The sequence below is a fragment of the Anopheles marshallii genome, chromosome 2, assembly GCF_943734725.1.
Source record: "Anopheles marshallii chromosome 2, idAnoMarsDA_429_01, whole genome shotgun sequence".
In the NCBI taxonomy this organism is placed as follows: domain Eukaryota; kingdom Metazoa; phylum Arthropoda; class Insecta; order Diptera; family Culicidae; genus Anopheles; species Anopheles marshallii.
In genome coordinates, this window is record NC_071326.1 from 53,723,431 (window position 1) to 53,750,226 (window position 26,796).

Consider the following 26,796-nt stretch of genomic DNA (forward strand, 5'->3'; position numbering starts at 1 on the left):
TTCTGTTGATGAGGAGTTTGATGAATCAAATGCGAATGTAGAGAATGAATTTGCAGTGGCTGTGATTGCGAGAGCTGTTGCTGCGTTTGATCCTGCAAAGTAGTAGAGTGAGGGTGATGCTGCAATTGTGATTGAAGTAGGGTCTGTTGTGATTGCTGTTGACTAAGCTGTGACTGTGATTCCGATTGGTGTACTTGTTGCTCTAAAGGTCACTGATGCATTTTGGAACCATGTAATGTTGACATTCCCAGACCAATACTTATATGATGTGGATTATGATGGGCCTGCGGCTGGGAATGGCTGTGACTGGAACTGTTGTTGCTACTACCACTATTTGCTTGCGCTGATTGACGCTGACTGTTTTTCTTGTTCTTCATTCGCCGATTTTGGAACCATATTTTGACCTATGATAATGAATAAAGAAAAACATATTCACTGCATAAAAAAACATTTCCAGGCTCTACTAAAAGTAACGAATAAACGTGACACTACACATACCTGACGTTCGGTGAGGTTGAGATTGCGAGCCAGTTCCCATCGTTTCTGCTTTGAAACATACGCATTGTAGAGGAACTCTTTTTCTAATTCCAAAGTCTGGAATTTCGAGTATGGCTTTCGTTTCTTTCTCACAGTTACATTTCCTGTCCATTCGAGTGGGTTGGAAGGCGTACATGACCCTACACCGCTAACACCAACCGTTAAACTGGAACCTGTGCAAACAAATAAATGTGTACAAAAACGTTACAGACAGTGAGTTTCTTATGTGATTAATATAGATTGAATGTGCCATACATAACTAACATACAATAAACATTTTGTGTTTTTAACATTTAAGCTAAGATACCGTCTCTCGTATTGACTATATGTGTCAATTCGAGGTTTTGTGTCTTATATTTCAAATATAATAAAACTGTACTCGGCACTACCCGTGTAAAACCACCAATCACCCGTACGCAGGACTGACTATCTAGCTACGGGTAAATACATTCATAAAATATCAGAATTGGCAATCCAAAACCACTTCAGGTTCAATGGTGTGACATTCAATGAGAATAACTTTATCTGAAGATTGGTTGGAGTCCCATCCGGACTAACTCTCCTTACGTGGATTACCAACCCTCCGAACAAACCCTCCGTAAATAAAGTCCAAAAAAGTCAGAAATGGCAGCCTTTATCCATTTGAGGTTGTTATGTTGATAAAGAAAACGATAATTGGTTATGATACTTTGAGTAAAGAGCATCCGATTAGAATATGTTTCAGTCTATGTAGTTCTATTATTTCAAACTCAGTTTGAGCGATGACGTTGTAGAAACCTGGGAAATAGGCAAATCTGTAGTTATCTCTGTGTGAAATAAATGCTTTGAAGCATGTGGAATTTCCGTAGTTTGCTGATTACATATTTTTTTACGCACAACTTAACGGTTCTAAATATCTGATTTCTGGTTTATTCAAACAATAGACTTATAATCTGCGAGCCGGACAGACGGTCCCCAACTGAAAAAAACCCAAAACTAATTATTCGATTCGGACTTCGATTCAATCAAGACGCAGACCGTGTGGTCTGCTAGCTTGTACTCAGAATAACAGAACATGGTAAAAAACGGAAATGTCTCCCAAACAATATACAGTTTTTTCCCATGATAAGCGGTACTCACGTCTTACTGTATTAGCTTTCAAATTAATCTTGGCAGAGTTGAGAAAGTTGTTGTCGAAATAAATTATAAAATGCGCGCAGATATATTAAATTAAAAAAAATAAATGATTTTGAATTTCATAACTTTATCCAAATTAGTTTATTAGTTGGTTTATCGATAACTGGCAACTCAATATTTGACCTTTTTGCCAACAAGTGAAGTTTTGTCGGCCGATTGTCGGCATAAAATTAAATAAAGCATACTAAGTATATTCTTTTCTTAGAAAATAACCTTGTTAGGTTCGTCTAACTTCATGTAGTTTCAGTTAATTTCCTCAATTTACAGACTGGTTTTGTGACTACAACTGACAGATTACATTACTTTACATTACATTAGTATACATAGGAGCAAATATCTTCTGATCCGTGCCCACCATACACTGAAATGTAAGTTAGACAATCTATAATTAATAAGTAAGAACGTGAAAATCCGCGATCCGTAGTCTGGGAAGTCAAAAAGGAACAGAGATCACTGTTTAATTATTTCAAATATTTTACATTCACCTGAACAATTTGTATATCTAATGTATATAACATCTATCCACTTCCAACTTCAACTCATCGATACTGGAATATTCTTCAAAATGGCACGATAAATCATTTTCCCTCTTATAGGCTTGATTTACGTATTCTGTTTTATCCCACTGTTCGAACACATTGAGCGAAATAAGATCAAATAATCTGCAAATGAACTAATTTTGGCATAATAACTATATTCTACAGCTCCAGGGCACACTGCTCATCAATAGATTATATTGTTTGTGCTACTTTTAACAATAACATCACATCAATCAACCGTGCAAAGCTTAATTTATTTTTTATTTGTCTTCAACTAAATGCTTTCATGTACATGATTTGTTCCCGATTGATCCCTTCGTTGTGTTTTTTATGTTTCTCCCGAACTAGTAAAACTAATTTTCGCTAGTGATCCAGGTTGGCCATAATAATTCGTTACATCCTAATTAATTATCATTTTCTGGTATTGACTTCTCTTCATTGCAATATCAATACGTATCAACTGTCAAAATCTTGTTTTCTTTTAAACTTTACTCAACTTTTATTACTTCTACAACTCATACTTACTTTATAGTTTTTAGTTTTGAAACATTTTTTACCGTAATATTGCTAGTATCAATTTTTACGTCTTATCATCTGAAGTACCATGGAAATATTACTGTATATTTTTAACACCTGCTCCTCCTACTTTGAGATACCCTTGTAAGTTACTTTGTTGGATTGTGTCTTATTTCTTTTTAAGTTACTAAGTAATAAATACATAAAAATAGAAATAGAAAACGAATTAAACACTCGACATATCCATTATTGTTCGGTATAATCCCTCACAAAATTATGACAGCAATATCATTACTTAAGTTAGCTCAGTGCCATACTAAAAATTACAAGCTTAAGACTTTTAGAAACCAATCAAAGCGGACCCGATAGGTAACGTCCGAGATACTAGCTACTCAACTACAGCTATACTAACACTTGAGCATGAATATTTTGAGCCATCAGTGTCAAGGTTTACCTTAGTGTTTACGTATACTAGTTCCAAGTTCGCGAAACATGACCTGATCAATACGTCCGCTTGAAATCAACAAAGATGATTATATCTTCTTACCCATCATATATAATGAATACATGTCACATAATCTCTTTATTATCGTTCGTACCTGAAGCTAATAGCTAGTACAAGTTACTTTCCTAATTATCTCGCTCGAACTTATCTAACAGTTCAAGTTCAATTCGAAAAGACTCCCGTTTAACTGTTTACATAAGCAATAAAAATACCCGCTACGGTCACGTAATGTCTATGCAAACAACACTATGCTTTGCAAGATACCTGAAAACTCAAGCAACACTTTTCCAACAGGTGAGATTGTCTGAATTGAATTATTAGCATTGATAATCATTTGCTTTTATAACATCTATAAAAGTAACGCCTTCATAATCATCGCCATTATCACCGTCATTATTAGGATGTATAAACGTGGTAGCTGATGTCTACATTCTAAGACCGATTATATTAAACTATTCACTTTTAATGGCTTGGTTTTATGGGAAGTGCTATTTATTTAACAATTTTTACATGCTAATGCATGCACTGTTTGCACCATGTAACATAGCTATTTCGATGGTATTAATAGTCAATAAAACTGTTAAATGATTATCGTTTACGATCGTCATGAGAACGGTGTCTAAATACTAACAAAAGGTTGTCTCAATTGCTTGACTCACGTGCATAGTTCGGTCACTTTTTGATAAGAAATGAAATATGACACCCATTAAAGATAGCTAATGGAAGTATTTATCGATATTTTAATAAGCCATAATTTTATCTATATGGCCTGTAAATCATTTTCTTCACATCGTAACAACACTTTGAAAATATTCAACAATCGAACTAGTGTTTGCCGGTGGAATGTTTCCTATTAATCATTCATTTCTACTTCAAAAATCGATTAAATGACACTTAGAATCAAAATTTATCTCACACTTATATCACATATCAGATTTGCAAATAAGTAAGATAGCGTATAAGCTATTTAACAAAATATTCATCGTTCAACCCACCAAACCTTTACGACCATCGATTCAGGAAAACAATTTTTTTTTCATTTTGCCATCTAACTTAGCCTACTACGCCCCAAGATTCATTGGTACTGAATTCGTTGCAGAGCTTATTGACGTGATGGAGCAAATTCTAAAATATAGACCACTAATGTAAACAAATCGGATGATTACAGAGTTTTCGGTTCCGAAATAGCACGATTCAATGCGGAAGCTCGTGTAACTCAAAAGACAAATAAACAGTAGAGCAAACGGACCAAAGCCTGATCATGTTGTTCCGGTAACTGAGTCTAAAAATGAAGTTTTTCTTAACGAGAATTTATAGGTTGTGGCTTCCAAAGGTGCCTTCGTGCAGAATGTAAACATAATGTGTAAGCTTGTTCTTCTTTGCCAAACCGTTTCACGAGATGGTGTACAAGCTCCACTGTAAACAAAAACATGTGTCTCCTGTGGCAGTCGATTTGTTTATATTTGAATAACCATGTTTCTTTGCCAGTTGCTTTGCGTAGTCCATAAAAGTATTATTATTATTATCGTCAGCTCTTACTCTGGCACGTCGTATAGAGATTGGGTATATGCATAGAGGATAGTGAAATTATTTTATTTTATAGTAAAACTCTAGCATATTCTGGCATATACTCTCGTTTTCACTACATAACTTTCATATCAGGCTTTCTCTCTCTCACTCTCCCTCTCTCTTTCTCTCTAAATATTAACTCTCTCTTTTCTCTCTTTCTCTTTTAAAATATGTCTTCTTTTGAATCGGAAAACTTTCACGGTCTCTCTCTCTCTTTTACTCCACTTCACTACATTTTTTTAAATTAAAATGCCACAGATACAGAAGCTTACGGATAAATTTGCTAAATGAACATGAATTCCAATAATTATTCATAATAATGTCATTTACACCATTGTTTTACAATTGTTTGGTTCACCAACTTTATCACAACTTTAAGCGAAATTACTCAAATGTGACATTGCAACCAAAAAAGCTCATCACATCGCAAGTGCGCATGTCAAGGGATGGATGAAACTTTCCTGAACTACTATCTCGTGACATCAATGTCTCTCCTGATTCGTTGCAACATAGACTAAAAGGCGGCGTACCTCGTGTAGTATAGAAACAAGTATTAGGTTTCCTCATTTCAACGAAAGGTAAACGGTGAAAGGTACAAATCCATGATAAAAGACAGAAAAGTGATTTTGCATAATTCGATTAAATGTTTCGCGTAAAGTCACCAACAGCCATGTGCCATATATGGTGTTCCTAGCGTGAATATTGATATATGATTGTGTATATGTGAATATTGAAATATGATATATGAATGTCTACATGAATCAAAATATTTTAAAGAGTAAATGCTTCACAAACTTTTTCTGATATAACGTTCACTTTTGTGACACTCGTCCCATCTCAAATGAAGCTATTTATTTCATTTTCCAAACCAGTTATACGCAAACGTCCTCACAAAAAAGCTTTCGAAAACTTCATCAAACTCTTTAGAATAAATCATTCAACCACGTTAAATGTCTATAAAAAACGAAAAAACTTTATGTCACTCCAACATCAAATTCGTATCATCGTTATTTCACTTTTACGAAAATAATTCACTTGCAAATACTACAATCATTCGAGCATATGCACTATAATGTTGTAAAAGGGCTGGAGTATTTTAAAATCTTGGCATGAAAGACACGAAAGAGAGAACAAAAAACAAAAAAGATTCAAATTGTAATACGTACCAGGATTAGGATATGTTTCACTGGAATAAGATCTCAACCCGGAAGAGTTGTATGATTCATAGCTAGACTGCAAGGAAGGTGGTTCTCCAGCGACCCCCCGTGATCGTTCAGTAGAGGCCGCTATGTAGGCGTCCGGCTCATATTTTGGATAATATGGATGCTGCATTTGACACAAAATAAAAAAAAAACATAAAGAAATTTAAGGTTTGACTGTATATCGAATAGAGGCACACTCACATCGTGGATGCCTATAAATGGTACTGTTTTTAATTGCAACTTACGGGTTGAAAATTGGCATCAGTTGGATAGCTTGGATAATACATTGGTTTGATATCAGTCGCCAGCGCATACGGTGGATACTGTGTATGGTAAGCGTAATCAGCCGCCGACTCGTTGCCCCATGGATACGAGTGCCTCAGTCGAGAATCCGTATCAAACGCAGGACGTTTTGCTGGTATATGAATAGGACCTATCGTTAATGATCACACATTTTGGCGAATTCGATGAGTTGGAGAAAGTATAACATAAAAAAGAAAAGAAAACAAAACAAACTAAAATACACATACACCAGGAACAATGATAAAAAATAAATTATGGAAACCTATTTGGCTTGTATTACAATATAAAACATCGTTATAAATTTGGAATGTGATAAAAGAATAAACTGCATAAAAATTGAAAAATGTTAAACTTTTGATTCCGTCATACCTCCTTAACGTGCACTATGCTGTACTGTATTCTAAGCTGTATACTGTGCTGTATACTAAGTCAACGTTAGTATATTAATAGTTACCTGAGGGTTGAGAGCTTACGCTCCCCGGCGATTCACTAGCTGCGGAAGGAGGAACGATTTGCGTTGCTGGGGATACCACAGACCCGGAACTGCTCTGTTGCTGGGATGTGTTCGACGAAGAAGTGTTCTGTGTTTGCTGGGGCGCTGCTGACTGAGTCTGCACTTGCTGTTGCTGTGCCGCCGCCGCTGCTGCTGCTGCAGCTGCTGCAGCCACTTGCTGTTGCTGCTGCTGTTGCTGTTGCTGGTGTTGTACGATATGATTGGCAGCACTAGCGTGGTTGGCGGAATTGTGCATGGATGCAGGAGGGCTGCGGCTACTGACACCAGTTTGCCCTGTCGTATCCTCGCCATACATAGCCGCTCCGACCGAATGCATCGGATGGGAGTGCTGCCCCCACCAGGCCCCGGCAGCAGCGTGCGACCCTGCCGTGACATCGTGGGGATCGTGGTATATTGCGCACGCCAGGTCAGAGGTGTGATGAGGATAGTGGTGGTTCAGCAGTGTGATCGTAATTTTTGCGGTTGTTTTGCAAAACGGTATGAGCAAAAAATTTAATAAATAAAAACCTAGCCGAAAGCGAGACTTTGCACTATAGCCAAGTAAACACACACACACTTTAGAGCACGGTACTTAATATTACAAGTATAGTTTTTTTTACTGTACGGTCTAGCTTGTCCGTATGCCTTGCTATATCGACTGCAACACAATTTTCCGAGACACTATTCCAACAAACGCACAAAACTTCATAGAACTTTCGTAGAATTACTTCTTATGTTGCACTTTTCGCTAATTACTTCTCAGCCATATTTAAAACCTGCTCTGCCAAAGCAAATTGGACAAATCCACACAGCACATCAAGAACAATGTAGTAGCATTTAATAAGCCGCTATCATGATCACCAAGCCACGTGCCAAGTTTGTCTCAATGTTGCACAAATCCTTCGTCTTCATTACAATTCACTATCGTAGCGAGTTTAACATTTCCATATATTCCCTAACAGATTATATTGCATCTCTATGGTCTAGGACAATTTCACAAAACTAAACCACGCACATGTTTGTGAATATTTTTACTGCTCAACACTCGAAAACCTTTGCGTCTCGATCAATCGTCACACACCAACTCTTTGGTATTCGATTACATTGCACCACCACACTGACACATACTTCCGCTTATAATCCGACAACAGACCTCGAACGGACTCAATTTTTTCTTTCCAAATGCCGTGTTTGTTTTGACGGATGCAAACTACTAAAAGTTGCCGGTTCTGGTGTTCTTTTGTTCTAGTACTCGCTCGTGGACACAATCAAGCGGAGAATCGAAACAACGTGCCGGATTTTCACAACCGAAGATGTGCAGGCCCGATACTGCCAGACATAAACCAATTATTAATTCTTCACGTTCACTGTACGTTTCTGTTTCCTAATGAAATTACGAAATCGATCCATGGATTTATCAACAAAAAAAAAACACAAACGTCTTTGCCGCTCTGAGCTCTCAAACTGCCGACCACGTTCACTCGAAAAACTAAAACACAACGATCTCCTTCCCAACCATTCGCTTGCGTTAACAGATGCACACGGTTTGCCACTACCCTTTTCCACCCTGCCGTAAGCTATTGTCGTCGTCGTTGTCGTCGATCTGGAACCTTTCGTTGCCTACACTCCCACTATGCCCAAGGCCAATATTTGTGCTTTGTGTGTGTGGCGCTACGACTTCCCAACTTTCGTCTTAACTTGAAGAAGTTCAGCTTTACACTGAAAACAAAATCATAGAACTTGCGTGTTTGCACAACACACCGCAAACGCGCTTCTTTTGCTGTGTGAGATAAATAAAGGCGCTCTTGCGCAATCCAAATTTTTCTTGCCCGTTCGACAAGGAGGGAACACCTGAACGCTAATGCGCAAGCGAGTGGCAGCAACGTTCGAATGAAAAGGAGCCGATACTGCTTCTCGCTCTCGCTCTCGCTGTCTCTCGCTCGTACATGACACCTTACATACAATTGTTCAACTGAAGAAAAAAACCTTTTTCGATTCCTCTCGCGTATCGCGCTGCTCACGGCTCCTTATTGCGTGTACGTATACGCAATGTACTGATACAGTCGTTGGCTGTGTGTGTGGATTATAAAAATCTAAAAGTGGGGGAAACATTTTTACGCAAGTCAAGTGCATCGTGCCCATCCACCAACACACACACTCGCGTCGCGTTGCAGTCGCGCCATCTTTCGTCCGAACACCGTACTAAGCTGGCAAAGAGCGACTATTTTATGGCCGAATATCGACTGCTGCTTGCTGACTTGCAGGTGAAATTATTTAACTTTACAAAACCCTCTGCATGCTTATGCTGCTGTATCAACGCACATGCTACCGTTTCCGCGCTATCACCTGTGGCGCTCAGACAAATCGTAATAACGCGTACGACATTCACAGTAATAAAACCCACTGGTAAAACAAAAGAGTGCAATATAAATTTATAGTCTCACATATTGCATGCCTAGCAGGATAAAAAATGACATTAGCACAACAGCATACCGCAAAACGTTCCAGTCATTATTCCAAAGCTCCATAATTAATGCAATAATCATAAAATAATCATCATAAAAACGAGATCGCTTCCTTTTTTACCAAATTCGTTGCTCATCATCCAACAGCCATCTTTAGTTCCACCAACAAACACACGTATAATTCTGGTTTGTGTAGCTCATAGTACCCACGCTTCTAACCATTTAACAAACACCATAAAGCATAGGAGACACACAAAAAAGCTAGTGCTAGCTACGGTCAATGTCTCTGATTTAAGATGGACAGTTTGAGCCAATTCGCACTTCCTCACTGATTGATTTTAGAGTTATGATAAACCTTTCTTAGTCAGCCTCACGCAAAACCGCAATAACGCATTTCATAAAAAAAAGTAACACCATCTTTTACCTTCGTACGGTTTAATTTTTTTCCAAAAGTTTCTCAACTTCAAAAACGAAACAACTGGCAGGAGTGCTACCATTTTCATCACATGCTTCTACCGATTGTTCGTCTGTGTCTGTCGGATTGTGTGTGTGTGGGTAAGTGAAAGAGTGTTGGTTTTTATGTTATATGACCTACACGACCATTTAACACCAACTTTTATAACGATTGTTTATTCGGCATCTTTGTCTGAACCCCCGACAAAAGCACAAACATGATACGGAAGCAAAAAAGGATGACGACCGAATTTTCATCGCAGTCTGGAGGGTGGAACCAAGTCGAAGGAATTGATGAGCTTTTTTCTCAAACGACAAACACAAAACAGACTGGCTGGCATACGAGTGCAAAAAATTAAAAGAACTCAACAAATCTTCGAACTCGTTACCACCACGCACGCATAACCATATGGACACCTCAAGAATGTCAATAAAAATCCGACGATGCCAGAAGTTACGCAAAGAGATACCCATGAAATTGTTATATACATTGACAAAAAATCCCTAAACCTTCGCTGACACACGGTATACACATCCAGGTTCAGACACGGTCAATGTCAAACAGCCATAATTATTGAATAAATCAAGCTACTTGTCCACATCATTCTCAATTGATATGTTTATATTAAAGATTTTTTTCTTCACTTTACTATGAATGTACTACGGTACAGCGAAATAAATAACAAATAATAGCAATGACATATTTCGAATTTGCAAGGAGGAAATGCTTTGTAAAAATTGTGGAAATGTGGCATTTGCCGCCACCATCAAATAAACAGAAATATATGTTCCGACAACCATAGTTTACATTTAAATTTGTGTATTTGTTTAAACAATTTTGTACTGTTTTTTGTTAGGTTTCACCGTTCGCCATTCTAAGCCAGGCCGCATCGATTTATTTTACGAGGGAACGCTCCGGATGGTAATTTGTCTCGGTACTGTCGTGTGAAGACTGGCGTTGCTACACACACACCCCTTGACCGGGCCAGTTTGGTTTGATTTAATAAACCCATAATCTTCATAAACTAATACAATCTGCAACCAGCATTTTGAAATAGTCATATCTTCATATAATTTCAACTTTTCCACTTAACTTTAACTTTTCCATAACCATAATATGTTGCACTGAAGTTAGTGCGATAGCATATGATATTCCATAGTGAATGGATATAGTAAATAATGCTATTTCACAAAAAAGATTAAATGTTAACTCACCAATATCGTAACGTACTATACGGGTCAAATGATCTTATACTCTCTATGTTCAGTGTGTTTAACATTCTTCAACTTCAATGAACATATACCTTAGTTATATGTAGACATAAATATAGTGGCATTTAGAGAACAATGATGATCTGTCACATTATTGTTGAAAAACTTTCCATATCATATCAGCTGTAGTGTACTCTGATTTCGTTTTATACTTATGATTATTTACCGATAAAACACATAGCAATTTAATCAAATTGTATATGAAACACACATGAAATTAATGAAATTGAAATAAATGAAATGTAAACGATAGAAGATAAAAGTTGCTTAAAAAAATTATTTGCCTAAACATTTATTGTGGCTATATGCTCATTTTCATTCTCTTTTGTGAGCGATTTCTACGTATCTGTTGATTCCACAATTTGATAAGTAAAACAGGGCATTACAACTTCACTACATTCAATCCATTAGCACCAGAATTTTGTGCATCTATGTTAATTTTATGAAATTAATTACAAACATCTCGGTTCATCGTGTGCTGTCGAATACTGGGCTTTGATATTACGTCTGACTATGAACTCGGTTTTCTTTTAAAATACGTACCGTACGCTGCGCTGGCTAGAATACTATTTCTTCCAATCAGGTTGGGAATATTCTGAAATTAAAGATTCAAAAAGATTGTTTTTTTTTAATGTTGTTCTTGCTGCTGCTGCTCTCAAAGGAAGCAGCAAGTAATTAAGGTGCTTGAAGCGAGATACAAATCATGAATGTATAATTTCAAGTTTATGCCATTCTTTTTCCTTTCCAAGCATGCGCCTCTTGAAGTGTGTACGCTACAGAAGGGCTCACTGTGTTATTTTTTCAACAATCTTTAAGCCAGAAAGCAACGAACATCACAAAATGGCGTCTAGCTGCTTTCAGGAAAATAACATGACAGTTGCCAGGTGTCTTGGAAGAAGACTGGCCTGGCACTTTGGTAAAATGCCTCTCTACAGTTTTCAGCAATCTTAATCTGAGCAACAGAAAACCAAAGCAAAATACACAGATATCCCTCACTTCACCGCCGTCGCTTCCTGCTGTAATTTCTCTTCGACATTCCTCCTGAACAAGCAGCAGGAAGAACAAGAAAACCGACAACCAACATCATACTAACAGATGGTGGACTTGGTATACTTGGTCATTGTCATACACTCAATATGATACAACGGGCGGATATCTTGTCTGCATTGCCGTTGCCGCTGCATGACTTTCTTTCGCTCTTTTTCCTCCCTATCCAGCTATCTTTATCTCTTGAAACATGATCGTCGTTGCGTTGGAATATGGCAGCAAATGTTAAAGAAGCCCGACACATTTATACCAGCCTGAGCTAGGAGGTGGCTATAGGATGGTTTATTTCTCTACCACACCACGTTCACGGTGCCAGTTCAACGCTTCTTTTCTGAGCGACAGGGTTGGTGTAATTTATTTGAATATTTTAAGATTCTTAGCATGTCTCTTGTGTACTCCTCTCCCTCTCTCGGGCGCACTTTCCCCTAACACCACCGACCACCATTGGTCACAAATTTAAACCACTGCAGCCACTTAAGCAACCCACCTTTAAACAACACTTTTGTTTGTGTGATATCTGACTTTTGTGAAATATGTTTATTCACTGAGTGGTTAAACTTTTGACAAATATCCATTGCAAGTTACGAGACCATCTACAATTGTTGGTCAATTGTAGGATCAATGAAAAAACATACAAACCAATGCAACTCCATTTGTTTGCTTGTCGCTTCCAATGCAATGTTATTACAATTTGCTTTAGTTGGAATTTCGACTACACTCAACACCACTCTTTCTTTTACACACATTATGAAAATTGAGATTTTTCGCGTAGTCACGATGTAGTACAAGAATTTTAATAATGTGTTCTCGTAATATGAAACAAATAATAACAATGTTTCTTAAGGGTGACACATCACTCAATTTCCTTAGGTTTTCCACAATGCACATTTTTTTAAAAAGGTTTTATCTAAAGAAAACATTTTCTACTACGCTTCTTTTCCTCTCAATTTGATGTTAGTTATTTTCCAACATGTTCAATTACTATTTATTTCTGTGAAATTGTAAATCTGCAAATTCAGCAACAACCCAATCTTCACCAGAGAATAGAGTTGTACAAAAACTACACTGCAAAGAAGAAATCCATAAAATGTTAATCGATTCATTAGCATTTCTCCATTTCTTGAACCGCCGCCATCACGTGCTAATCCGTCGTTAGTTCGTTTTAGATATTTCCATCTCTCGCTCTTTCGTGCAATCGATCCTTTTTATCAACATGTCTCTTTATTATTCATCCTGTCCCGTACATTTTGTTCCTATCTTTGCGTTACTTTCGTAAAATGCCCTTGAGAAATGTGCTCTAGTCTCAAAGCAAATACCAATTATCGCAGTAAACTCAACTCAATGAGATAGAATATAACCGGAAAGTCTTTTCATAGGATATCGCTTGATTGTTGGAATGAAACATATTATCATCCATGACTTTAACATTCAGCGCCGTCGAGAAAAACAGTTCTTCCGACGGACTATGTGTATATAACAAGAAAAGACCCTTCTTGTTTCTATTTCGTTTTCGATCCTTCGTTTCATTTTCTCTATGAGGCAGCATTATGCCATTGTTAATATTGTTTCACTTTGGTTCAAGATTGCCTCGACTAGAAGAAGAAATCCAAAACTTTCAACAGAGAAACACCTGCTCACTATTTACAACGATTTGAGGAGCATGCGCATAATTGTTTTATCTCTGCTAGCCGAACCATTTTTGTCTATCTGCGAAAGACAACTTTATTAGATTCGTAATAAAGCTATAAGACATATGGCTTCAAAGGAAACACGACATATTTGCTATTAAAAAAATAAGCCAACTCCGAACAAAATTACACTCACCTTTCTTAAGAGTTCACTAACACGAAGCGAAGAGTAATGGTTATCATTGTTTTCTGGAACGAAATGAACAATTTTAAAATACATTTATTTTATTTAAATCCAGAAAAAACCGCCAGTAGTAGAATTTCGTTACATTCTTAAGCAACCACAATATTGATTTCCCAAAATTAATAGACACATAAAAACAGCAAAGCTTTAATATACATTGACTTCAAAACGGAACCGATAACGTTGATTCTGGGTGGTTTGACATTTACAAACGCTGCCGCTTGACCTCGTTACCGTGGACAGTTTTGTATTTTGTTTTGTTAAAACGGCAGTTTTAACCTGTTGTGAATTGTACCACTGATTGTAACCACTGAGTTGTACTACCAGCCAGTTCCTACTAGAACTTAAAAAATAACCTTCATGCTAAGCAAACGAGTCTCAGTTCAGTTATCAGCATTGAATTACCAATCATGCCACACATTATGTTTTATAAAATTAAGTCTCCTTTATGTCGCTTCACTGGGCAGTTCATTCCAACATAGTCATATTCCATATAAGTTTAGGAAACGCATAAAGCTGAAATATGTCTGACTAATGAACAGAATTCAAGTAAAGATAATTTTGTAGCAAATACATTTCATCAGACCGATAAGATCCGATCTGATTTAGAACACTCATTTTATACTGATCCGTGAGTTTGTTTGAAATCTAAGCCATTTTATTCATACTCTATATTTAGTATTACAATATTCTAGAGAAAAAAAAAATATTTATTTTAATTAACGTAGTTTCGCATTAATATTGTTTACATAACATTTATTATTATTGCTAATTCGATTACGATGGCTCAACATCGTATTATGAACAGAACATGGGCTGAAGAACTATGTTTCGCAATGCATTTTCTCCTTGCTTGGCGTGCTCTATAACATAAAATAATCTGTATTTCATGTTCTATTCATTGTAAAAGCATACGGTAAGCAGTATATCGCGCATTTTGCTTTTAAAAATGATGATGCAGATAATTCGCTACGATGTTAAGCACTCGCACAGCCCAGCAGGGAGTTAATGCTAAATTAGATACAAACCCACGATGTACAGTTTGCTACATGGACAGCATGGTTCTAGGATACTACTCCAATTATGACCATCAAGAGCTTGAAAACATTTTTTATTAACCTGCATTCCCCAATAAACAAAAACATGTTCCTACGGTACATTCATTCATACTAAATCTACACAAAACGTCTTATTGTTACTAAATTGTCAATACTGTTTTCAGATACATAGATCGGCTTCGTCGTGTAATAGATTAGTAAAGAAATGCTTTATTTTATACACTTAATTTCTCTTATATAGCTGATTTTCTTCTAACATAGAAATAACTTTTAGCAAAATATATCCAAGACTGCTAATCATCAAAAATCAAACAACACAGAGCATCCTTTCGAACCACATTGCAACATAAACAATTTATCAAAGTTTTATGTACGACGAAGTTTGTTTGTCAGAACTAAGTGTGTACTTTTTAAAAGTGAATGCAAATCACAATGCAACTACCTTTCAAGCACACAAACCAACAATTGTCCAGAAGCTTTTTTATCATTTGTTTTTTTTTTTGTTAAACTGTGTAAAAATAAACAGCACATATTTCAATGTGCTAATTTTTTAGTAATATATTCAATCAACACTAACTGATCAAAGTGAATAACAGGGCGAGCACCTCAGGTTAACAGACCGACAGGCTAAAGCACTGTGCTTTATTTGCAAAATGGCTACTTTTTGCTTTGTGTAGCATGTTGACGAAATTGTTCGAGGGAGAGCAGCGTACTGCATCACAGTCTAGCAAGATAATTTCGTTTACTTCGACAGAAATCATGCCCTCGGATCAAACAACCCGTCCAACTTCAGGCAGAAATTGCCGCGCTGATAATAGAAAGAGCAACAAAAGCGATATAACATTCACATTGTCCCTGTACCTTCCATCCACGAGCATTGCGCGCATTCGACACGGAACATCTATCAAGGGGTGCTTTGAATGTTTTTCTTTCAAATTCCAAAGGGATTTCCGACGGCCTGGTTTTCTATATTATTCTATATTCGTATTCTTGCCATATTAATGATCTAGGAGCGTATAACATTACTTTGTTCATCTTGCTGTCCCAGTAACAGTGCTAGCAGTTTGCATAATATTGAGACAAATTCATGTATTCAATCATGGTAGCAACCGAGACTGGCCTTTAGTGTTAAAGAGTCATAGTTTTCTTATTTTCTTATTTTTATTCTACCTAATACCCATATTTTTGTACCAAATATTGTCCCAATTGTATCATATTTTCTTTTTCCTGTGAGTACTCATCTTCGTTTGACACGGAATGAAGTTAGAAGCTGTACCCATTCTTGATTATAAATTCTCATAATTTTAAACTGATAGCTGATCATACGTTCTGCTTTTACACTGATATATGTAACACATTTTCCAACGAGTACTATTTATTTGAACAAGGTAGTGAGTTACGTATTTATTTATTTATTTACATATTTATTTTTTGTATCCCTATTGTGTCCGTCTTGTGGCTACTCATAATGCTAATACTTAATATCTAGTGCTATATTAAAGCTTATGAAACTAACCTATGAATTAAGTCGTCTGCACTATTTCTAGTTGTTTATTTCTGTATTATGCATTTCTTAGCCATTATGCAGTTGAGCATAATGTAGTAAATCTGCTTTCGATACCGTGGTAATTTTCTTCTTTTATCACTTTACCATTTTTTAAGTCACGTACTCTTTATAGCACTCATGTTCATGCCTGACGTCAATTATCATGCATGTCATATGATTCGTTTTACATTCATGAGCTTGTAGATTTGTTCTCCTATTCGATCCATAAAAGCTACATGACCAGCAAATTTAAATAGGGAGCGTAGGATAAGCAGAAAAATTAATGAGAACAAAAACGACATTGACGTTGAGAGCAGAAGCAACGTTTTACGACGACCAAACATACACCAAAGAGAAGCTTGATTTTTTACACTGGACCGTAATACGGCATCCTACTGACAACGTTCTCTTCGGACTTTGTAACGCTTTTTACTTTTGATTTTCTTTCGTTTTTTGGTTATCCTCTATTAGTTTGACATCTTTTTTTTATGCATTCACCACTCCCACTTATTAGGCAAGCAAAAAGAATCAACAAGACTTCTCAAATAAATGAATCAAATAATCAAACGAGTCAAGCAAGTGGCTTGATTATGTAAAATACGATTTTTTCTCACTTTCTTATTAATCTTCAAACTATACATTATCCTTCGTTTATAACATCTTAATATTAAGTACATGTCATGTCATGTGAACTTCTATGGGTATACAAAAAAAATTGTTTCTTGCATTAGTTGAAAATTTCGTTTAATTAAGTTCTTGAAAACTATCAGACAAAAATATGTTAGACAGCGGATTGCAAACCAAAACTTCCTTACCATTTTGTTACTTACCATTTTGTGATCTCTATAAGCTGACACAACAACACTTTCTTAATTCTACGTTTCTAATTTTTAGACAATTGGATATTCCATATAGCTTATGATTATTGGCTTATGATCAAACCTTACTCAAACTAGGTTTTAAATCCCATTGGAAGGAACAAATATTTGATAAATACAAATATTCCTTCTCCGATCCGTGAAAGGGTATCTTATCCCGGGTGTACTCAGATGTCTTGAATTCCTGTTCTGTACAGAAATAAAACACATTTACAATATCTATAACATGTAATCGAAAACTATATCATTTAGTGAACTGAATTTAAAAACTTTGGACATTGTTTTTTTCAAAATATGACCTGTTCCACTCTAGACGCGTTGATCATTCCTCTATTTACTTTCGTTATATACGACTACATTACTACATTAGCCAAAACAATGCTTGAAACTTGAAAGAAAACGATACAACTTGTACATGTGACTTGTTTACAGTGATGTTTGTTAAAATATCACTTCTCATTACCAAACTTTGTATGAATTTATGCGTTGCCATCAAACTTGCGGTGTAACTAAATCATTGGAAAATAAATAATTTAACAAAATACATTATTATTGTAACCTTTCAATGTATTTTGTTAAACGACCGACCCAGTAGTTGAATCCCATTATTCAAAAACAACTAACTACAAAGAATATCTATAAATATAGTCTAATCTTCATTGAAGCAGTAGCTTGGTTGCATTTGCAAAGTTAAAATAGGTGATTTACAACCCCTGCTAGGACTTTCGTTCCGACAGTGAAAGCGCCACCTATTGTTAGAACTGTGTCAATCTTGAATTGTTTGAACGTGTCATATTTATATCCTGCGCATGAACCAAATGCACGCATTGCCATAGGTGGCGCTAGTATGACATGTGCTGAATTTTCATCAAATAACAGCTATCATCATTATAAAACAATTAAAACATATCTTTCAACATAGTACAGTCATTTGAAAATAATAATCCAAATTTCATTTTTTAAACTTGTTGTAAATGTGTAGCTTTGTGCATGAGTTTGATTTAGCCCATTGGTTATATATTTTTTTAAATTTTGTGCTATAATGTGTGTCGGCTAGAATTTTTTTTATTCAGTAAGGACGGCCAGGCCGTATTGGTTGTCGGACAGAATATAGTTTAATATAAATTGGTTTTTTATAGCTTTGCTGCTTATTCTCTCGTATTGATTGTTTCAATTCGAAATATTATAACGTTTGCGCTCAGTGGAAGTGTTATCGGTACATTTCAATGCATAAATAGCTTCTCAAAGGCAAAATAACTACTGAAAATTAATTTTTTATACGAGAAGAATTTTTCATTTTTTTTTCATTTTTAAAGAGGCTTTGTGGCTATAGGCTGATATTCGCCTCTAATTCAAGAAGAATGGACAGACTGTATTGCTAGCTTAAATTTATTTGATTCGTGTTTAATGTACACCGATGATGTAAAATTCTTCCTACCAGTAAAAAGCTATAATGACTGCAATATGTTACGACAAATAATTGATAAGTTTAGTGCTTGGTGTTCTATGAACGATCTTAAGCAGTCTTATGATAAGTGTTTTGTAATGACGTTTCATAGACTTAAGAATCCTTTATGTCTATAGTACTCTTTGTCAAGTAATATGTTACCTCGGCGAGAAGAAGTCTGTGATCTTGGTGTTACGTTAGACCATAGTTTAAATTACCGTTCTCATATTAACAAGGATATAAGTAAGACAATTAAGTTATTAGGTTGTATCCATCGTCAAACTCGTATATAGGTAATTTTGGTTTTAAGACATAAGTTATGTTTACCTCAGTATTTCTTGTGCAGGACAATTATTGTAATAATTAACAATAAATAATTTATTTAAAGCTATACTACTTGAGTGTTACACTTTTTTCACTAAATCGTTTCTGGGTGGTTCGTCACCAACCACGGTTGGGTTTAAACGTTAATCTGCTCTACAAACCAAACTCTTTCTCTCTTACTTTGAGGTACACGGCTGTTTCATTTTATTGTGTCCGCTTAAATAGTTGCTACTCGATCTCTATTCCATCCATGAATTTTTGTTAAACACCTAATTTTATAGCTAATTTATTGATTTGATATTCAATGCATTAATACATGGGACATCTCTACAGTTTAAATATTAAAGTACTTGTGCTACTGTATTTTACGAAAGATAAATAGAATAAAAAGAAGTTAATAAAAACTAACAAAAACTTTTAAAATGACGAATGTAAATAAAACAATTTCTAGTAGATAGTATTCCTTTTTATTGGCCTTAAAAAAATATTTATTATCTTATATTCTTAATATGACGACGGACATTTAACGTTACTCGCATATTGCAGAGTCTCATACATGCAAATATTTTTGTTAATCTGTCATTCATTCTGTGTATTTATCTCGATGCAAAACAATGATACGGAAGTGTTAAAAAAACATGTTAATAAGTTAGGTTCTCTAAGTTAGTTCATAATTACAGTTAAGAAGCATAATTTCAACGTTCAATATATATTATTTGCAGCGCTTTAACCAATGTTAAGTATGTAGCCATAGCTGTGCCTAGCGTTATGCTAAATTTAAGATGCACATGAGCAAGCGCTGTAATTTGAAATTGAATTCATTCATTCATTCATTTGAAATAACTTGTATCAGCTTTCAAACCAAACCATACCTAAGGTGGTGAACTTCGTACTTGATCAATACAGTACGTCTAGAGCCATTATTTAGATACATTGATTGATTTAGTTTCATCATTTTTTAAGCAAGTTGAGTTTTGGACAAAACTCATAACTTATATGGAATGACCGTAGTTTTTCATTGCATGGAATGTGTTTCAACCGGTTGTTCATATTTGGGGATATTTTTTCGTTACCTATTAAATTTATTTTTATGAGTAGAAGGTTTCCATAGAAATAATACGACAATAACGCTTTTTGAAGAAACAAATGCAATAACATTAGATTTAAAAATTCAGTAAAGCATTCGGTAAAGCACTTCCCGACATGGAAGTATTTTCACTACAAGAATGTCATCATCCTTCATCAACAATGCAATGCATTAATGACAGTTAACCGCTTTTAGTAATTTCTGGTCGCATTTTTGTTTTCTCATAGGCACACAAAACGTCGATCTCGAATTAACTTCCAATAAATGCAATGCGGAAGGGTATCATAAACATTTTACAGGTCAAATCGTTTATCGTCTTTATCGTTATTGAACTTACGTTACGTACTTGAAAGCTAACTGCTCTTATGCTAACCATTTTAAATGACTTATCATTAATGGCGTATTTAAATAATTCACGTATGGTTCCGTAAATTGTTTAATTCTAAATAAACGAACCACGATTATATAAGCACAGTAATGTAAAATGGATGACAAGATTGTTTGATCGCAACACCTTGTTACATTCGAATACAGAAAACAACTGCGGTACCATCATCAATTATTGAAATATTATACTTTCTAAAGCAAGCCGTATTCTTTCCATTTTATTTAATCGTAACGTCAGCCTGAAATGAATATTTTACAAAATAAAAGAAAACGCTTCCATGCTTGCGTTATGAATTTATACCATTAACGAAACTCATCTTATTTCTCCGAATACGAGCCACGCCTACTTTTCCTATTCGCGCCATCTTTGTTTTTTTGGGGGCGGTTCTTCGTTGAATTCAACGAAGATCGTTCAAAATTTCAACGAAGAAACGAAGGGCGCCATAATGCGCACGCTCTATTGCAAAACCAAATGCAAATGGATACCGCCCGAAATAAATTCGTCATACTCGCCATACTCCATAGTCGCCGCAATTGTACTTATTGGAACCCCCACATATCGTACCGTCACAGGGAATTAGTCAGCTAATCTTTTCATAAATTTCTTCTGAATTCCTTTGTTCGAAATTACTAACACTTGATGTTCAGTAAATAATTCTACAATTAAAACTGCTCAAAACTAGTTTGCAATATGTATAATCTGATTTTCCCAGGAAGGCGTGAAAGAAAGTAAACATAATCAAATCGAAATTGGAAACCTATTCGACACAATCACACAATTAGTGTAAGCTTGTGTTTACCACGGGACGAATTATACAAACATGAGGCGTGTTGTAAAACAATCGCGAGACACCACATTTCCAAAAACCGTTTCCAAAACAATAGAGCGCCTCTAACAATCGTCAAAGCAAACAAACATTTAGCATGCATCGATTAGCTCTTACGTACTGCTTACACGCTCACTAAAGCATTTGAATAGAATCGATAGAAATAATAAATCACACCTTCATACATTCTCAGAGTCTTACGCTTCCGCAAGGCCCGCGCAGGCAAAGCATCTTCAAAACTTGTCTATGTTTATGAGAACAGTAAATATTTGCTCTTCTTATAAGCGGCATGTTTGTGTTTACTTTTCATGAGCATAAAATGAGCCGGCGCGGAAAACCTTTTTTACGTGCTAAAGTGGTCCGAAATTGATTCACCCGAAGTAAAAACCGTCTCTTAGATGTAGAAATGTTTTCATAGCGGAATTTCATTATAGCTAAGTAATGGATGAGGAGATGTAATGGAGTAATAGATGAGTAACCTACGGGTAATTTATTTTCAATTAAAAATCGTTATAAACATTTCATCACTGTTTACCGAATCATTTTGCCATTCCTTTCATTCATAGGTATTTTCTAATGAGTATTTATGATGAATGTTTTGTAATTAGGTCATTAGTATTACTATTCCCAATATTCAATTAGCTAAAGGATACATTATTCTTGAAAAAAAACATTGTCTAGTAACTAGTCGGTTGCAAACGAATCGGTTTATTTTTTCAGCTTGACCTCATTGCACCCATAACATACGTAGACCACTTTCGACTGCCGCATAGATTTCAACAAGGCATATTGATTATTTAAATGTTTGCTTTCCAATACGTTCAGTTTGCTTATGTTTCCGTTCTGTTTTCCCATTGTTAGGGCCTTTTTTAAGACAACATTACAACGAGGTCAAACAAAGTTCACAACTCGTAACTGTTTGAACGGGTTTATTGCGCCCAAGGTTGCGCATGGTTCAAACTCATAACACCGCTAGCCTTTTCTAAGGATGGATTCTAAGGTTTTTTTTACAATTTTTGTTTTGGAACCTTCATTATTTTCTGATTTTTTGTTCTCTTTTTGCCTCCTTTTGCTCTACTTCAGTAATCCTTTGAGGTCATTTGGTTGTAAAACGTTGCTACAAGTGAAGGTCGAACCTTTTCAGTTATGGACTAAAATAAATAAATTAATGCGTTCTGTTTATGCTTAGATTTTTTTAAGCAAGCTTTAATATTGTTTCTCAATATTCACCTCATTTGTTGCTGCTTACACGGCCAATATCAGGTTCAAAAAGACTCCCTAGACGAAATAATTGGTAGCTTCAGGGCGAATGAGATAAACTTTTGCTAGCATTGTGCACCTTCCAATATTCTCCCAGACATATTATTGTTTAGAATAATTTTGTATGCAACACTAACTACGTCCCGACAATGAACTATTTTCTAAAAAAACTCATATTTACCTTTTTTTATGATCATTTTCACAATGGCGTATAACAGGTTTTCTTTTCAGTAAATTGCACCACTCCTTTTACGATCTTCACTAATATTATACTATCACAAATTAATGTTTCTGTTCGCTTCAAAACCATACATCATATCTGCAGATCAAAGCTAAAAATGCTGTAATGGTTTTTTTGTTAAATTTTGAATGAATTCTTCTTGATTTTCACAACAACCTTAAGAGGTCTAGTCATTTCTGGCTTTCTTTCGTCTCTATTTACCCGTTAGCGGGATAGTCAGTTCCGCGTATGGTGGATTGGTCTGGATGGGATTTTGGACAGGTCCCTGTCTTGTGAAGACCAGCGTCGCTATCAATACACTACCCCATTTCGAATGAATACTCATTGCAAATGTTTCAACATTACGGCCGGTTTTGTGCTCTTTGCATTGTTTCAATATTACACTTTCTTTATGGCTTACACGCATACGCACCGGTGAATGTGAAGCGTCAGGCAAGAATTTTATGATTTTATAATGCTTGTTAATGTTTATGGTGGGTTGTTTGCTACTACTTTTTTGGTTACTCATTTCACATAATTGCTGTAGCACCCCGCAGCAACGCGAGCACAGCTTTCACGCTTTATTTTACATTCCACAACTAACGTATTTTCACAGATTCTGGGCCAGCTTTTTGCATACATTAGTTTCTCTTCTCATTGTGAATCTTTTACATCTTTTATTCCACCCAAAAAAATATTTCATACTTGTTTTTTTCATTGACCATTCATCATTTCACTTAGCTCGCTGAAAGAATCCTATAACACTTTGTCCAGTTACTTTTTAACACTTTTGGACAATTTCTAAATTCATTTTTAAAAAATGTTCCGATAATGGTTTCAACAAAGCAAACAAAAAACCTAATACTGTTTCTATTTTCTTGAATATTGCATGCCGTAATAATTGAAGAACACTTTCCACGATTTATATCGTGGAAAAAAAACCATTAACAGCTATAAAATATACTATAATCTGCAGCACTATTTAGTCTTCACCTGTTTTAACACATCACACCTATTCCGTTTGGTTTGTTTTGTTTGGGCACATTTTTGTCACTCTTCCACTCGGCATGGTCTTCACCGTTATTAAATGATTATGAGATTGGTGATGTAAATAAAAATTTTATGGAACACCATCATCACCGTCGGAAAGGACCGTAAAATTCGTACGACTTCGAGCACACCCCGTAGCAAACCAGACTGCCTCAATGACTGCACTCGTTCAACTGAGGCTAACAGCGTGCAGATCAAACCGTACGACCGGAGTAATGTGTCCAAGGCAAAAGGACTCACTGTCAAACTCTTGGTACCGGTGTCTCTGTCTAGAAGCACCGATAGCTGAAAGAATTCAACACCCCACGGTCCACTGCTACCGCGACCACCGTTTTCGGGCAAGCCGTCTCATTGCAGGGGCCATTATAATGATCAGGGTAGGCGCTGTGCTTTTCTTTCGTGGCATCCCGCAGCCCCCATGTTTATGCTGATGGGTAGGATTTCGTGCTTAGTCGACTGGTGCGACTGGTGTTCTCTTTCTATCTTGGCCCTGCTGGGGGATAGATATGTTCCCAACCAAAACGTATTTATTGCTACTTCGAGCCAACATTTCTTCGCTTCAAGTTATATATGGACATTATAACTTAACATTGAACCGAAACGTACACATACATAAGCAGCACCATAAGTCATATAAACACAACATAACACCCAAACGTACTAATGTGAATACTATCGTGGGAAGGACCAACTCATACAACACACACAAGCACGCGTGTACGAATTATCCCTATCCATGCTGGAAGCAAACCACTCTTTAAATGTCACAAACTAACTCAAACAATTCTTGATTTCTTTCGATGTGAAATAGTTTAATGCCAGAAAAACAGTACTGCAATTATCGAAAGGTAGAAAACTAAAATATTTATATGTTAAAACTAGGCATCTATAAACACAAATCCTCCATTTTCTGCAGCACTGTGGCGTAACACTTCAATTGTATTGAACATGCGCACTGAGTTTGCTTAAGCCTTTTCTTTACTCTTCTAACATACTGTTTTGGAATGGTAAAACATGCAAATCTTCGCTTTGCTACTATAGGAAAACGAAAGCAATGGATTGTCCGGAGTACACTTTCAACCTAATGGAAATTTTCAATCATCATAATTTAACGTACTAAAGACGGCCATGCTTTCGTTATTGAACTTAGGAATCCATAAAGGAATTAAAATATCCAGTAACTTGAGGCTATAAATAAATAGGTAGTATATCTGACAGAAAAGGTATACAATTCATACAAATTGCATTGAGCGTTGAGTAGTAGTAGTTCTTGAAAAAGTAGTTGAACCTATATTAAATAATCAATTGTACTAGCATTAAATGAACATAACTGCATCCCGGTGGGTTTGGCTATTCTCTCTCAATTTTCGGTATTTTTTTCGTTTTCTTTAAATTTACAAATAACCGAACATTCGGTCCTGCGTACTGAGGAACGATCCGGGGTGCCTTTTCCTACCTTTTTCATATAACAAAAAAACTTTTTTAACAAATAACTACACAGGTACAGCATTTCAAGACATATTTTCTTTAGACTTTAATGATGAGATATATTTCTTTTGACTTTTTCAATATCTGATAGCATCCAAATTTCTCTGTTTTCTTACATCAAGCCAAATAACTATACTTTCAGTTTTATCTGCATTCACATGAAACTTTTTACCATTAAAATACTCCACGGTCAATAAGTTGCTTTACCCCCAAAACAAGTAATTCATATTGTGCTGTGTGCTATGTTTGCGTGTTGGACCAACGCTGCGGCCTTACTCGCGCATAGGATGTTGGTAATAAGAGGGAAATATTTAAGGGCACGAATCTCATTATCAGCCTCTTCCATGTTCTTGTTGACAAACAGGAACAATAGCTTTCATCCACCGGCTTATCTGTAGCCTCCGTTAGCTTATTAGGGATTTATGGGATATTATGTTTGCATCAGCCAAACAATTCTTCATAACGACAAAAGCTACATCATTGTGACTTAGCGATGGTAAAAGCTCTAAAAGAGTATACTTTAAATATAAAAAAATGATGCTGTAGTGAAAGTTTTAATAATTTTTTTTATGTTAGAACGGCCTGGCCGTATCGACTTATTTTACCACGTAGCCGGATAGTCAGTCCTTGCTACGGGGGATTGGCCCGGATGGGATTTTGGTTCGGTCCGGTCGTGTGAGACCGGCGCCGCTACCATCATGCCATCGGCCCGCCCCATTTTAATAATTTTACAGAATACAAAAAAGCAGAAAATGTAATTCGTTTTAAACATTATCTATATTTATTGTATATAAGGAAATATTACCACGTCTGGTTCAACGATGGATCGTTTTTAATTGAGTACGTGATACGTTTAACCTGAGGCATTAATAATGATTTTCTAATGATTAATTAAATAATTTCCATTATTACGAAAATAAGAATATCGTGCAGTATTCAAATCATATTGTTCTACGCAGAAGTCAAAAACACTTATCCCATTGTCTGTAACGTTGCATTATTCAAACCCAAATTACATTTCAATCAAAACATTATCAGTCCGATGCCGTTATTTCAATAAATTTGGATATACGGCCAGCCATGATTCGTTAATCAAGTAAATTTATGTTTTTTTCCAAATGCTTTCAAACTATTCCAGCAATTTACATCCTTTACTTCTTTGCATCCTGAATCATTTCACATCATTACAAAATTAAACATTCATGCATTAATTAAAAAAAAATAATATTAAACTATTACTCTAAACCAAAAATAAATAAAAAATCCATCAAACCA

At 35.8% G+C, this 26,796-nt stretch overlaps 1 protein-coding gene across 1 annotated transcript; it reads right to left on the reverse strand.

Moving 5' to 3' along the window:
* Positions 1-209: 209 nt before the first annotated feature.
* On the reverse strand, positions 210-22,960 carry LOC128719043 (homeobox protein abdominal-B-like). Its single transcript, XM_053812663.1, has 8 exons — positions 22,945-22,960; positions 13,902-13,954; positions 11,574-11,625; positions 6,802-7,224; positions 6,290-6,477; positions 6,009-6,168; positions 499-710; positions 210-404 (listed from the first exon to the last, which is right to left on the reverse strand). Exons 1-8 carry the CDS (start codon positions 22,958-22,960, stop codon positions 210-212), a joined length of 1,299 nt encoding a protein of 432 aa, XP_053668638.1.
* Positions 22,961-26,796: the final 3,836 nt, after the last annotated feature.

Coding starts and splice junctions, on each gene's coding strand:
- LOC128719043 (XM_053812663.1), bottom strand. Junction 7,225..11,573: donor TCTAGCCAGCGCAGCGTACG/GTACGTATTTTA, acceptor ATGTCACGGCAG/GGTCGCACGCTGCTGCCGGG. Junction 6,478..6,801: donor CGTAAGCTCTCAACCCTCAG/GTAACTATTAAT, acceptor CATTAACGATAG/GTCCTATTCATATACCAGCA.